Source organism: Mustela putorius, unplaced genomic scaffold, assembly GCF_011764305.1.
Source record: "Mustela putorius furo isolate JIRA1106 unplaced genomic scaffold, ASM1176430v1.1 tig00001501_pilon_pilon_pilon, whole genome shotgun sequence".
Lineage (NCBI taxonomy): Eukaryota > Metazoa > Chordata > Mammalia > Carnivora > Mustelidae > Mustela > Mustela putorius.
The window spans coordinates 23,275-36,433 of NW_025421769.1; the positions used below are offsets into that span (position 1 = coordinate 23,275).

The following is a 13,159-nucleotide window of genomic DNA, read 5'->3' on the forward strand; positions in this document are numbered from 1 at the left end:
GGACAGAGCAGTGAGCGATGAGGAGCGCGGGTGTCTCTGTGACGGAAACGTCGTAGAAGGACATGGTTGTGCAACACTCGGGATGGACCTAATGAGACCTCCATATCCCACTGCAAAGGATGCGAGTAAAATGTTATATAAACTCAAATTCTACTTTATTTAATAAATTAAATCTATGAAGTAATTATAGAGGTGAACACAGAACACAAATACTATAAAGAAGGAAATGATGGGGGAGGCGGAGTCATGCTCTGGAGCTGCAGCCAGCACAAGCTGCTGCTCGGGGGCCGAGCCTGCTTGCTCCACGGAGGCAGGGGTCGGCAGCTCGGAGGCCGAGCCTGCTTGCTCCACGGAGGCAGGGGGCGGCAGCTCGGGGGCAGGACCCTGCTGGTCATCCAGGAAAGTCAAAAGGTCAGGTGGCTCTTCCGTGGCAGAGAAGTGAACGAGGGCCCTGACGACCATCTGCCCTGGCCCCAATGGGTCAGGGGGGTTCACTGGTCTTCCTATCCCATAGTGAGGAGCCATAGCAGGGATGGCAGGGGCCAGCTCAGGCCCCAGAGGTGCAGCAGGTGCCAGAGTGGCTGCTGGAACAACTTCCCGAGACACATCCTGATCTGGCTCTGGGGCCGGTGCTGTAGCTCCGAGAAGAGAAAGCATCATCAGCTTGATTGACTTCCCTTTTGCCTTTCCCTTTCCCCACCACTCAGCGTGGCCTGCGTTCAAGACCCAGCCCCTGGAAGGTGTCCCCGACGGAAGCACATGGGGACAGGGATCTGAGACGACTCACTCTCTTCGGCCCAATTACAATCTACGGAGGCCTCCTCAGGGTGGCCCACCCTGCCTCCGTCTCAGGCCCACACCAGTCACCCCCAGTCCTCCTCACCCCCAGCCTCTGGTTCCGTGGTCTTTCTGGGAGCGCATTGCCTTTCTGGCAGCAGAAGCTGGGCACAGCGCTGCAGGTCCGAGCCCGGCACATTGACCTGCAGATAGGCCAGCAGCGTATGCAAGCTGGAAAACTCTGGAGGCTGCACGAAATCCCCTGGATACTTTTCCACCCAGGTGTTAAGGATGGCATAGACGGCCCTGGGGACAGACATGGAGGCAGAGAAGTCAGAGGACAGGGTACGCATCCAAACAAATATCCCAGGGAACCTATGTGGGAACCTGGGCCCCTGGGCTGTCAGCTCCTGTCTGAGACCAGTCGGACTCCTTGTCGACCTGCAACCTGGCAGTCCTGCCCGAGAAAGGCCTGCTTCCACACGGCAGGCTGGCCAAAAGCCGCTAGGAGTGGGAGTCCTTGGTCAATGGGGGGAGCATTTCTGGACTTCTTAGGGGAGCTGGACACACTCCTCAGTCTGTCTCCTTGCCCACGAGCCACTTGAATTCAACTGCATGTGCCCGGGGAGGGGTGGTGTCTGGCCTCTTAATTACCCTCACTGCACTCGCCTCTGCTCCGTGAAGATCCAACCAAGGAGGGAACAAAGGGACTCTGTCTCTAGCCAGGCCTTCCCAGGACCCTCCCCACACCTCCACCGTTACCTCCTCTGCCCAGTCACTAGGTGCCATGAGAGTGGGTCTGTTTCCACTGACACTCACCTCCCACAGGGTGTGGGATACCTGCTGCTCCCTGGGCTCTACTGGGTCACCACTCTCCCTGAGCCCCCTCTGAGCACCCAGCGTGCAGGTGCCAACAGACTGCTGTGCGATGGTTCCTAAATCTTGTGCTCTGGGTCCCAGAATTGGGGCAGAGAGAGGGCTGGGAGGGGGCAGGCATGGAGCATGACCCTCTCATGGGTTGAACCTGTCCTCCATCCCCCTCTGCTCTCCACAGTGCTCACACACCTACCCCAGCTCCACAGGGCACCTTCCTAGTTTCTAGTAGAAGCTCTCAGACATTGACCATAAAGCAAGAATAACGAGGTGAGTCTGAAGGTCCAGCAGCCCCTCGAACTCACAGGACCCTCACTACCCTGGTGGAGAGGGAAGGCCCTCCTAAAGCAGCCAAGGCTTACTCACATGTTGCGCTGCTCCTGGGGTCCGCCGACCTCATCATAGCTGGAATAAACACATCCGAATCTAGAGGAGGCCAGGGGGCATCGCATGAGATATCTCTGGATGTTGGCTCTCACCGCCTGACCCTCGACTAGCCTGCAGCCCTGGGGTGCTCTCTGTTCTGTGCAGGGATCCCATTCAGCTCCGAGATAATCGCCTCCACCTACTGGGGCTTCCTGAATGCTTGCTGAATGAAAGGGCCCCAACCAGCCCATCACTGATATCTGAGTGGGCCTGGCCCCTGCTCACCCCCAGGGATGCTTGCTCTGGATTCAGCCAGACACAGGCCCCAGAAGGAATCTCAGATCTCCCTTTCAGTGGCAAAGGAGCCCAGCTCAAGATCATAGTGAGCTTCAGGGATGAGGCAGAGGCTTCATCATGAGGGGCACAGGAATGAGCAAAGAGCATGCCCACAGGCCCTCCAGCAGAATTTTCCACTGTCGCGGGCTCCTTTCCCTACAAGACCCCACTGATTCCCTATAATGCCTCTGCCCCAGTTAGGAGCAAGGGAAGCTTGGGGAAGCTTGGGGACCTGCCAGAGTCTCACAACAGGAATTGGCCAAATCCCACAGAGCAGTTAGGGGCAGGGGAGGGTGCTCACCTTGCAAAGAGGAGGTCCAGCACCTCCTGGGTGGTGGCCAAGTGACGGTATGTGTCCAGAAAGATGTGGACACAGTGTAGATCTTGTCTGATGACGGCAGGCACCAGGTGATCTACTGCGGCCTGCAGCTTGTCAGACCGCTTGGCCATCAGCACCGAGGTCTTCCTCCTTTTCCTGGTTGAACAATTTTTCCCCTGAGGTGAATCAGAGGAGACATGAGTCAGTGCTGTGGCCACCAGGAGGGTTGGGGCTTGGAGGGCAGAATGAGCCCCCAGATCTCAGGGACTTCTGCAAGAGGTGGGACAAGAGAGCCCAGAGTCCGAAAAAGAATCGGGTGACTCAGTGTCTCATTGGGTTCAGCCTAAGGTTCTTGGTTTTGCTTCAGGTCATGGTCTCTGTGTCCTGAGGCTGCGCTCCTTGTAGGGCTGTGTCCATAGGACAGTGTCTGCTTGAGGATTCAGTCTCTCCCTATGCTTCTCCCCACTCTCCCCCTGTCTCTCTCTCAAATCCATCCATCAGCCAATCAGTTAAGAAGCCTCTAAGGCAAAGAGAAAATGTTCTTGGTATCCATACAAAGAATTGAAAGAAATGATGTCTGAACTTGCTAGTATCTGAGGTCCCTTTGTGAGCGGAGTATGGATAGCACGTCCCTGCATGAGTGGCATGGATCCTGTGATTTCTGATGACATAGCCCATTCTTTTTATTTTTTTGAAAGACTTGTTATTTATTTATTTGATAGAGAGAGAGGTCACAAGTAGGCAGAGAGGCAGCCAGACATAAAGGGGGAAGCAGGCTCCCCGCTGAGCAGAGGACCCCACGCCCCCGACGTGGGCCTCGATCCCAGGACTGTGAGACCCAGGACCCATGACCTGAGCTGCAGGAAGAGGCTGAAACCCCTGAGCGACCCCGGCACCCAACATATCCCATTTTTTTTAAATATTTTATTTATTTATTTGACAGAGAGAGATTACAAGTAGGCAGAGAGAGAGAGGAGGAGGAAGCAGGCTCCCTGCTGAGCAGAGAGCCCGATGCGGGACTCGATCCCAGTACCCTGAGATCATGACCTGAGCAGAAGGCAGCGGCTTAACCCACTGAGCCACCCAGGCGCCCCATTACCCATTTTTGAGACGAGAACACAGAGATGTTTAAGGCGAGAGGGCTTAGGATAAGAAGGCACGGAGGCTGTAGGATGCAGAACTGTGCCTTGGCCAGGGAAGGGGATTACATCCAGTCCTGCCCCAGTAAAGGGCTCCATGGCTGTGATCAATGACTGGCCTTCCAGACTGCCGTGCAGTGCAGTGCAGTGAGGCCCCTGTTCCTTTTCCTTTGTGTGGTGGGTCCCAACAATGTGTTCCATCAATACCAAAGCGCAGAGCAAGAGACAGAGTACCATGGGCCCCATGTCCATTTGGATCAAAGTCTCCCAATTCACTCTTGCTAATAATGATTTGCAAGACTTGCAGAAGCTGAGGAAGGACTGTTGGGCCAGTGGGGGCACTTGGGAGCACGAGTTAGAAAAATGCCTTGGCCAGGGCAAAAGGAGTCTAAATCAACGGGATGAGACCTGGTCTAAAGTCTCTTTAATGATACTCCTATAAGTATGTGGACAATGGCTCTGCTTCTGTCCAAGGCGTGGGCAGGACCATGAGGCCAGTTTGGGGAAGAGATGGGATGCAGATTCACGGGAGTACAGGACTCTAGGAGGCCAGGCTGGCTTCTAGGAAGTGGGGCCCTTGGTGCTGCATGGACGCCCCAGGGGTCGGGTCTCCCCAGCACCTGCACTCACCCTGAGCCAGCGCCAGACTCTGTTGGCCCTGTGCGGCTTCTTGTCCTTGGAGGAAGGAGAGCAGGCAATCTCCTCGGTCACCTCCTGCACCATGTCCTCTGGAGCGTTCTGTCAAGACAGTGCCCGGCAGGCAGGCAGGAGAACTTAGAGCCCTGTCTGGAGGCGTTTGCTGGTCTTCAGACCCCGGGCGCTCCATTCCAGACACACCACAGCCCAGGTGGCAGAGCCCTCCCCCAAGGAGAGAAACGTGGCCCAGCTTCAGGGCCTTGGATGTGCTCTGGCACAGCTCAGAGTCCCCTCAGGAATCCCCTGTGCACCCTGCTCACGCTGACATTGGTGTGAACAAGAAGGGATCACCAGGGTATCCACTGTACTCACCCTCCTCCAGCCCATGGGCAGGAACCCCCACATATCCCTCCTCCCCTCAAACTCCAGAGGAAGGGATGGGGCTTCCCTAGGATGGTTCAGAGGGGTGGGCATCGCCTAGTCTCCTCAGTAGTAAGTACCTTATGGCGTCTCCCTCGAAAGGTCCTGCGGCATTGGGGGGTTGGTTTTAGCCAATGTCTGCAGCATGAGAACAAGTCATTTTCCTGGGGGTTCTGGTACCCAGAGCCCCGGAAACTAGGTACACAACAGGAAAACATCTTTCTGTGTCAAGGTCCTGAGTCCAGTAACCCTGCTACTGGACTAGACTGGCTGCCTGGTTGCAGGGGTTCCAAGTTCTGAAGGCCTTTGTGATCCAGGCAGTGACATCACTTCCTGAGATGCCCTATCGGGGCCCACTCCTGGTTGGACCCCTACACGAACAGTGCTCCCGTCTGCCATCTCCTCTTCCCCCTTCTGCATGCAAGGACACAGTGACCCCAACACACCCCTCTCCACAGGCCCCCAGGGAAGGTCTGGGAGCAGCCAGCGCCCCAGCTTGCAAACACACCTGGTTTCAGACACAAGTCTCTATTCTTACCTGGTTCAGACCCTAGAGAAGCCATTGTGGCAGACAGGCATGGTCTTCTTGCCAAATATGGATGATTCCAGCATGTCTTTCTTACAGATGTCCACAGGCATAGGTTGGATAATAGCTATGATGTTAGAGGAGTGCTGTCACATGTAGGAAATACCTCCCACCCAATTTCCTCCCTCCTGTCAACTTCTTGGAATCTGCTACTAATCAGATCCCACCCCACAGTCCATCCTGGGGTGTGTGTGTTTGTGTGCACCAGCACACAAGCTCCTGTGTGCACACATGTGTTCATCGGTGCTCACATTCTGGAGTCCCAGAAGAGGACAGCCCCACTTACAGAGGGCTGGGTAATAGCTTCCCAAGGTCTTAGGCTTTGCATTTTCAATGCAACCCTAAAGAAGGGACTGGAGTCTTGGCCCTTGATGGTCAGAATGTACCCTTACCCCTAGAGACCGCCTGTCCTGGGATGCAGGCCATTTTCTCCTTTCCAAAGGGTGTGATGCAGATAGGGGTCCATCCAGTGGGTCGCCATGACCCGGGATCCTCCTCAGACAATAACCTGGGCATATGTCTCCTATCTAGGAGACCAATGATCAACCTCAGCCCGATAACATTTCCAGGCCAAGATCCACTTCCTTCCAGAAAATCTTTTCCAGAGCCCCCAGTGAATGGCTACGTTGCATCCAGGACCCCAACTTTGAGGACACTCAAAGAGCTGGGTTCAAGCCTGCTAAGCATCCCTACCAGTCTGATTCTGGGCAAGGCCCGGACCCTTCAGGGATCTTCACAGTCTCCCTTCGGGGGCTCCATTGGTTCCCCAACTCCTCTGTAAACATGTTTGTGTGACCCTTCCCCAGAGTGTGGTCCGGACTTGGTGATTCACTTCCATGTCACAGAACGTGGCCACGTGACCCAAAGGCCCTTCTGAGATTTCGTTCGAAAACTCATTGCCCAGCCCCATGTTGACTCGGATCCATGTTCTCTCTCCAATCTTCATACTGGAGCACAAGCTCCTTGGTTGAACCATTACCCAGACATATGCCCGTGGCCCAGGCCTGTGGGCCCACAGCAGACAGAAGTCAGGTCTTTGAGATGGGCTGTATCTGGCCCATGCCCCTGAGTGCGCTCAGGTTCTCGGTGAAGCAGGTCCTCCCTTGGTGTTGTCAGCAGCCCAGTTTAAGGAGAGACTCTGGCGGGAGCCCCCAGCAGAGCACTGCTGGATTCCTGATCCCCTGAGAACACGAGGCATCATTTGTTGGTTCAGCCACTGACTGTGGGGAAGTGCGGTCACACAGCCCTGGGAGAAGGGCACTGATACTGACCAACTTCCCGGGCCCTGGCCCTCTTCCCCTCCTACTCTGGTCCTTCCTCAGCTTCTCTTGCCACCCTGGCCCCCTTTCTAACCTCCAGTCCTCTGCACCATGGTGCCCTCCGCCAGGTGGAATGCACTCGCATTTGTGTAGGGCTGTCTCCTTCTTTTCCTCCCGCAGGAATTCTCCGTGTCATCTCAGCACAGCCTTGTCATACCCCTCACCGGGTGGAGTTCAGGCCTTAGTTGTGTCCCTTGCTCTTTTGCTGTGGAGCCATCGCTTTTCCCGTTCACATTTTGGTTTCTCGTTTGTCCATCTTCTGCTCTAGACCCTGAGCTCTCACGAGGAGAACTCTCTGGGCTGATAACCCCTGGCACCATCTGAGTGCGCAGTGCCCAGTGGCTGAATGAGCGGGAGACAGGATCCGACCCAGCACAGACCTGCTCCGTTGTTTGAGCCTCACTGATTTTAGTCCTGTGTAAGCCTTTTGTTTTATTTTTTAAGTTAACTGTGCCTGATGTGGGCCTCAAACTCATAGCCCTGTGATCGAGGATCCTAATGCCTGAGGAAGCCAGGTGCCTCTTTGGTCCTCTTTAAAGGTTTTCGGCTGATCACTATTCAAGTGAACTTGGTCATTTCAACATGCTGTACGGAGCTATATTACATTACGCTGAATGACCATGTAACTCCCCAGGTTTTGGTAGCCTGTCACCACAGAGTGGTGCTGAGTGGATCTTCAGATTGGAGATTGAAATCCTTTCTGTGTTCTTCAGGAGCCCAGAGTCTCTCCACCATCGGCCTTCTCCCTCCTTGGGATGACATGCACCTCTGATGCCATCATCACAAGAGGAAAGATGACAAGGAAATACACACAGGAGGGTGTTTCCGGCCAGGTCTTGAAGGCCTCAAGGTTCACTTTGATGCTCAATCTTTCATGTATTATTTTAGGATTTTATTTCTTTATTAGAGGGAAAAGAGCACAAGCAGGGGGAGGGGTAGAGGGAGGAGAACCAGAGAGATGCTGATCTGAGGAGGACAGGGGGTGGCTGATATAGACCTGTGCAGGGAACAGCCGAGGCCGCCCAGAGCTCGCCTCTGTCATCTGGTGGGCCGGGAGTAAGGAGTAGCCTCAGATCCCTGTGCCCATGACCTGCTATCAGCGGAGACCCTCTAGGGATTGCTTCCTGGACTCAGAGAACATTGAATGGTGGGGAAATTTTCCTTGATTTAGGAGGGACATGAAAAGTCAATCATTGGGTTCATACTTTCTCTTCTTGGACCGACAGCCCCAATCTCAGAAGAAGATGCTGAACCACCTCAAGAGCTACCTCTAGCTCCCACTGTGGTGCCTGCCGCAGCTTCATAGCCCGAGGGGCCTGGATGGGAACCAGTTGTGAGTATGATACAGCAATGGATACAGCTGAGGGGAGCCTGAAGGAGCCCACTGCAAAGTTTCTATGGACAACCAGGTGCATGATTGAAAGACTTAGGGATCTACCCCCGTGGGGGACATTCCTGGCTTAAAAGTGTTCAAGCGGTGAAGCGGGGCGATATCCCAGGTGTGACAGCATGATTTCAGGATCCCGGGGGTCCCCAGAAGGCCCGCTGTGGCCCGAATGCTTCCGAGTTCCCAGACATCAGTTAGGGAGGATGGCTGAAAACCAGGAAGCTAGGTCCCGGCTTTCTGCTCTGGGAAGCAAGCTGGGCCCAGACACCACCTTATTCCATCCACAAAGTCTCACACATCTCGCCATTCTGGTTGCAATGAAGAAATGGACTGTACACCAGAATTTCGTACCTGTGGATTATGCCCAGGATTTAAGGTGCTAGAGAAACATTTTTTGACATAAGGATGGAGAAATGGTTCCTCCACCACAGCTACTGGAAGGACAACTGAAGGATTATTTCAGCACCGGAAGTCAGACCTGCAGGAGTGAGTGGGAAACAAAGAGCCCGGTGGGTAAGTAGTTAGCCAACATGTCGGGAAATCTGAATCACCATTAGCTGTAAAACACACGAAAAAGCCATTTCGAGAGATGTTAGTGACAAGTTGGAATGACATGATAATGCACATTGTTAGAACAACTGAAGGTACTAGGCATTAAAGGATTCTGAGATTCTCATTTTGTGCTCTAAGAGGGGTAATAGACTCAGTTCAGACGTAAGTTATACGTGCTTAAGAGTTTGGGTTTTTTAAAGATTTCATTTATTTATTTATTTATTTCTCAGCAAGACTGTGAGAGCGCACAAGCAGGGGGAGCAGCAGGCAGAGGAAGAAGTGGGCTCTGGGCTGAGCAAGAAGCTTGATGCAGGACTCAATCCCAGGTCCCCAGTATCATGGCCTGAGCCGAAGGCAGATGCCTAAGAGGCTGAGCTACGTAGGCGTCCCTACGTGGGGTTAAGAGTTTTAAAGGTGGGGCACCTGGGTGTCTCAGTTGGTTAAGGAACTGCCTTCAGCTCAAGTCATGATCCTGGAGTCCCAGGTCCCACATCAGGCTCCCTGCTCGGCAGGGAGTCTGCTGCTCCCTCTGACCTCTCCCCTCTCATACTCTCTCTCTTGCTCTCTCATTCTGTGTCTCTCTAATAAATAAATAAAATCTTTTTTTAAAACAAGAGTTTTACAGGTAACCCTAAAATCATAGAAATCGAGTATATGTTTTTTCAAATTAAGTTTGAAATAAGAGAATAAAAAAAGTATGTGAACTCCTAGACAGGGAACAAATGAGAAGAAAGAAACATTAAAAATGCATGATCGGGACACCTGGGTGGCTCAGGGGGTTGAGCCTCTGTCTTCGGCTCAGGACATGGTCTCAGGGTCCTGGGATCGAGCCCCACATCGGGCTCTCTGCTCGGCGGGAAGCCAGCTTCCTTCTCCCTTTCTGCCTGCCTCTCTGCCTACTTGTGATCTCTCTCTGTCAAATAAATAAATAAAATCATTTTTTAAAAAAAAATGCATGATCAGGGACGCCTGGGTGGCTCAGTTGGTTAAGCAGCTGCCTTCGGCTGGGGTCACGATCCCAGCATCCTGGGATTGAGTCCCACATCGGGCTCCTTGCTCAGCAGGAAGCCTGCTTCTCCCTCTGCCTCTGCCTGCCTCTGCTCACTCTCTCTCTCTGACCAAAAAAAAAAAAAAAAAAAAAAAAAAAAAAAAATGCATGATCAATAGAAAAGTAAAAAAAATACGGTAGAAATAAGTCTACGTATATAAGCCATCACAACAAATGTGGGCAGTTAAACCATAAGTCAAATCATATATGAATGGACAGAACTTTTAAATTGAATTAGGAAATTAACAAAATCTGTTTCTCTGCTGTTTTTTAAAAAAGATCAAATGCAAGAGGACAGAAACCAGTGCACAGGCCCAAACTAAAACCAAAGCAGATGCACTGGGTTTTGCCTGGAGGTGGAAATACCCCAGGCTGATGGCCTTGGGAGACACGAGGGTGGGGGGTGGGGGCCAGCTAAGGGAGGACTAAATGGAAGAAGTGATGTGAGATTTGAGGCGGAAATGGTAAGAATGAGCCACCTGGGTGCCGTACTTCAGGCAGAACATCCTAAGGTCCCGTAGGACCTTATGATGTTTGTAAAACAGAAAGGTGGGTGTCCTTTGACAGATGGTACAGGAAATAGATCATGAAGGATGTTGAAGTATATTTGCATTTTATTTTTAGTGCAGTGAGGAAACATCGGAGCATTTGTAGCAGATGAGTTCCATGATGTGTCTTTAAAAAGATCCTTCCAGCTACTGCGGGGAGAATGCAGTACAGAGGGTTATAAAGAAGCAAGAGGGGAAGCGGGAAAGCCATTTGGTGGCCAGTACAGTTGTTCAAGTGAGAGGAGAGTGTGCCTTGATCCAGAGGGGTTGTAGAGGACACCAGGAGGCAGCGATGGGCTGGAAATATGTTTTGGCGGTTGAGCCAAAGGGACTTCTTGATTGACTGGACACAGAGTACGGGATGGGGAGGAATCAAGGCTGACGCTCTCCTTGGGGGCTTGAGCAACTGGGTCCATGCCAGTGCCATTCACCGAGATGGGGAAGGGTGAGGAGCAACAGCTTGGGGGGGTGGGTAGGGGTTGCAAATCAACAATTCTGATTGGGTCTGAGATGACTCTCAGCTGTAAAAGTGGAGTTATCAAGTAGGTAGTCCAGTGTTTTGGTGTGGAGATTGGTAGAGATTTCTGAACTGGAGATAAAAGTTTCAGAGTTGTCAGGATAAAGCTTGGACTGTGTTGACTCCCCTAAGTAGTGTGTGTGGGTAGAGAAAAGGTCCAGGGTGGAGACTCAAGGTAAGTGTTCCCTGGAATTAGCAAATAAAAATAAAGGAGTGCTAACTGAATTTGAACTTCAGATAAACAAATAGGTTTATGAGACTGATGCACTGCCTACTGTGCTAAGGAGGCACCTACAATAAATATTTTTAAAGGATATGTTACATGAAATACTGGGGACATACTTGTGCCAGAAGAATCACTTATTATTTTTCTGAAATTCAGATTTAATGGGACATCGCATTTAATTTGACAATCCTACCTAAGGTACTACTTCCTTGTTTAGATGAGATGTAGAGAAGGATCAGGAGCAAAGAGAATGTTCCATTTAGTGTGACTATGTAACCTATCTTGCCAGAATGCAATGTCATAGAAAAAAAATTTATAATGCTCACATATTCTATGGGTCAGGGATTTGGACAGGGGATAGTGGACATGGCTTTCCTCTACTCCTTATTCTAATCCTGGGATTCTTGCCAGCGTGGTGTCTGGATTCCAATGGTGAGAAAGAAAATGCATGTGCATGTAAGCAAAAGAGAGAGATTCAGATAGAGAGAGAGAGGGAGACAGACAGAGAAAGAGAGACTTTATCACTCAAATGTCCCGATTCCAGGTAACTTTGATTCATTCTATAAGAAGCTCCCCCATGCCTTGCCCTATGTTCTGGACTGTACAGTAGGGATAGGAGGAAAGCCCTTGTTCATTTTTCAAGCATTTATGGACCAGACCCTGTACAGGGCACTGGGAACACAAAGGGGCTTAGCCCTGGCCCCTGCTGTCCAAGCACTTACAGTATGGGTGGGTATGTGCTGGTGAAGACAGACATATCGGGAGAATCAGGGCTCGGCATCCCCATCAAACCCTATCCTGGCTTTTGGGGGAGAAGATGTGAAAATGTGAGCTATTTTTAAATAATCTAGCAGGTGACTTAGGATCAGACAGGCTGAAACAGATAGCAGGAACAGGCGGAACGTGGGAGAGGGAGTGATTGTTCTGGGTTGGATTAGTTTGGAACGATTTTCTACAAGAGAAGCAGTTTGAGCTAGACCTTCCAGAGGAGGAGAATTTGATCACTTCCCTTAGCTCAATAACATCCTAGACATCCTCACATTAAATAAGTCTGATCTTCCACACCCAGAGCCCTAGTGACCTCATTTAGTTGACGTTGAAAGAGAACTCCTACCTTCAAAGTACATATTACGTATGTTTCCATTCAACTTTAAGCAAGTGTTTAAAGCTTCTTGATCTATGTTCTTCTATCGTCTCTTCTCTCATGGAGAGATTCCAGGAGTTAACTTATCTTTTCTTTTTAGTGGAGGTGCAATATTTATTCCAGCAGTTAACAGAACCGTTCACGCGTATTTGCTCAACAGCATCGTGGTGGGGAGAAGTGAAGGATGGTGGGCGGAGCCCGAAGCCCTTTAGGTCACAGAGTAGGATACAAAGGCCTCTCTAGGGACATGCACGTGTCCTGTGCCCTGAAGGAGTAGCCATGGAAAGGGGTGGCTCCTTACCATAAGAGATAATCTCACCAAAGGCCAGAAGACTCTCTGAAGACTGCCTCCAAACCAGAAGAGCCATCACCACTCACATGGCAGTCACTGTTTTCCACATTTTTATTCTTGGAAATTTCAGAAGGACAGAAGTGTTGAAAGCCTAGCATAATAAATATCAGTGAATTCTTTCTGCAGAATTAAACCATTGATAACTTTATGCTGTCTTTGCTTTCTCTTTCTACATGTCCTCATATAGCTTCTAGTATAGCAATTGATGACCCTTCTCTCCTAAATAATTCAACAAGTATCTTCTAACAATAAGAACATTACCCCACCAGAAAGCAGAAGAAAAAGTTTTTAAATTTCTCAGGATGATCTAGCATCCAGTTTGCCTCAATTCTCTGCATTATCCCCAAAATGTCTTTCTTAGCTGTCCCCTTTTTCTTCAAGCCCAGATCTAGCTGAACTTCTCTTATTATATCTGGTTGTAATGGGTCTTTAGACAATTTAAATACTGTGTCAAGACAATAAAGACAACCCATGGCTTCACTTTTTTCTGTGACACTGATAATTTTTTTTTGTTTTAAAAATCATCTGCATCAATGCTTAACTTGACCTTAGAAATTCAGCTGTAAGTGAACTTGGTTCATTAATTTTGACAACTGTATGCACTGATGTAACTG

General features: G+C 50.7%; 1 protein-coding gene and 1 pseudogene across 1 annotated transcript; one reads left to right on the forward strand and one right to left on the reverse strand.

Annotated features, from left to right (window-relative positions):
* LOC123394125 overlaps positions 1–13,159 on the forward strand; it is a 47,815-nt pseudogene that overhangs the window by 19,266 nt on the left and 15,390 nt on the right.
* LOC123394120 (ral guanine nucleotide dissociation stimulator-like) lies at positions 149–5,243 on the reverse strand. Its single transcript, XM_045087801.1, has 6 exons — positions 4,947–5,243; positions 4,441–4,548; positions 2,654–2,847; positions 2,017–2,076; positions 884–1,083; positions 149–632 (listed from the first exon to the last, which is right to left on the reverse strand). Exons 1-6 carry the CDS (start codon positions 5,082–5,084, stop codon positions 160–162), a joined length of 1,173 nt encoding a protein of 390 aa, XP_044943736.1. The 5' UTR covers positions 5,085–5,243; the 3' UTR covers positions 149–159.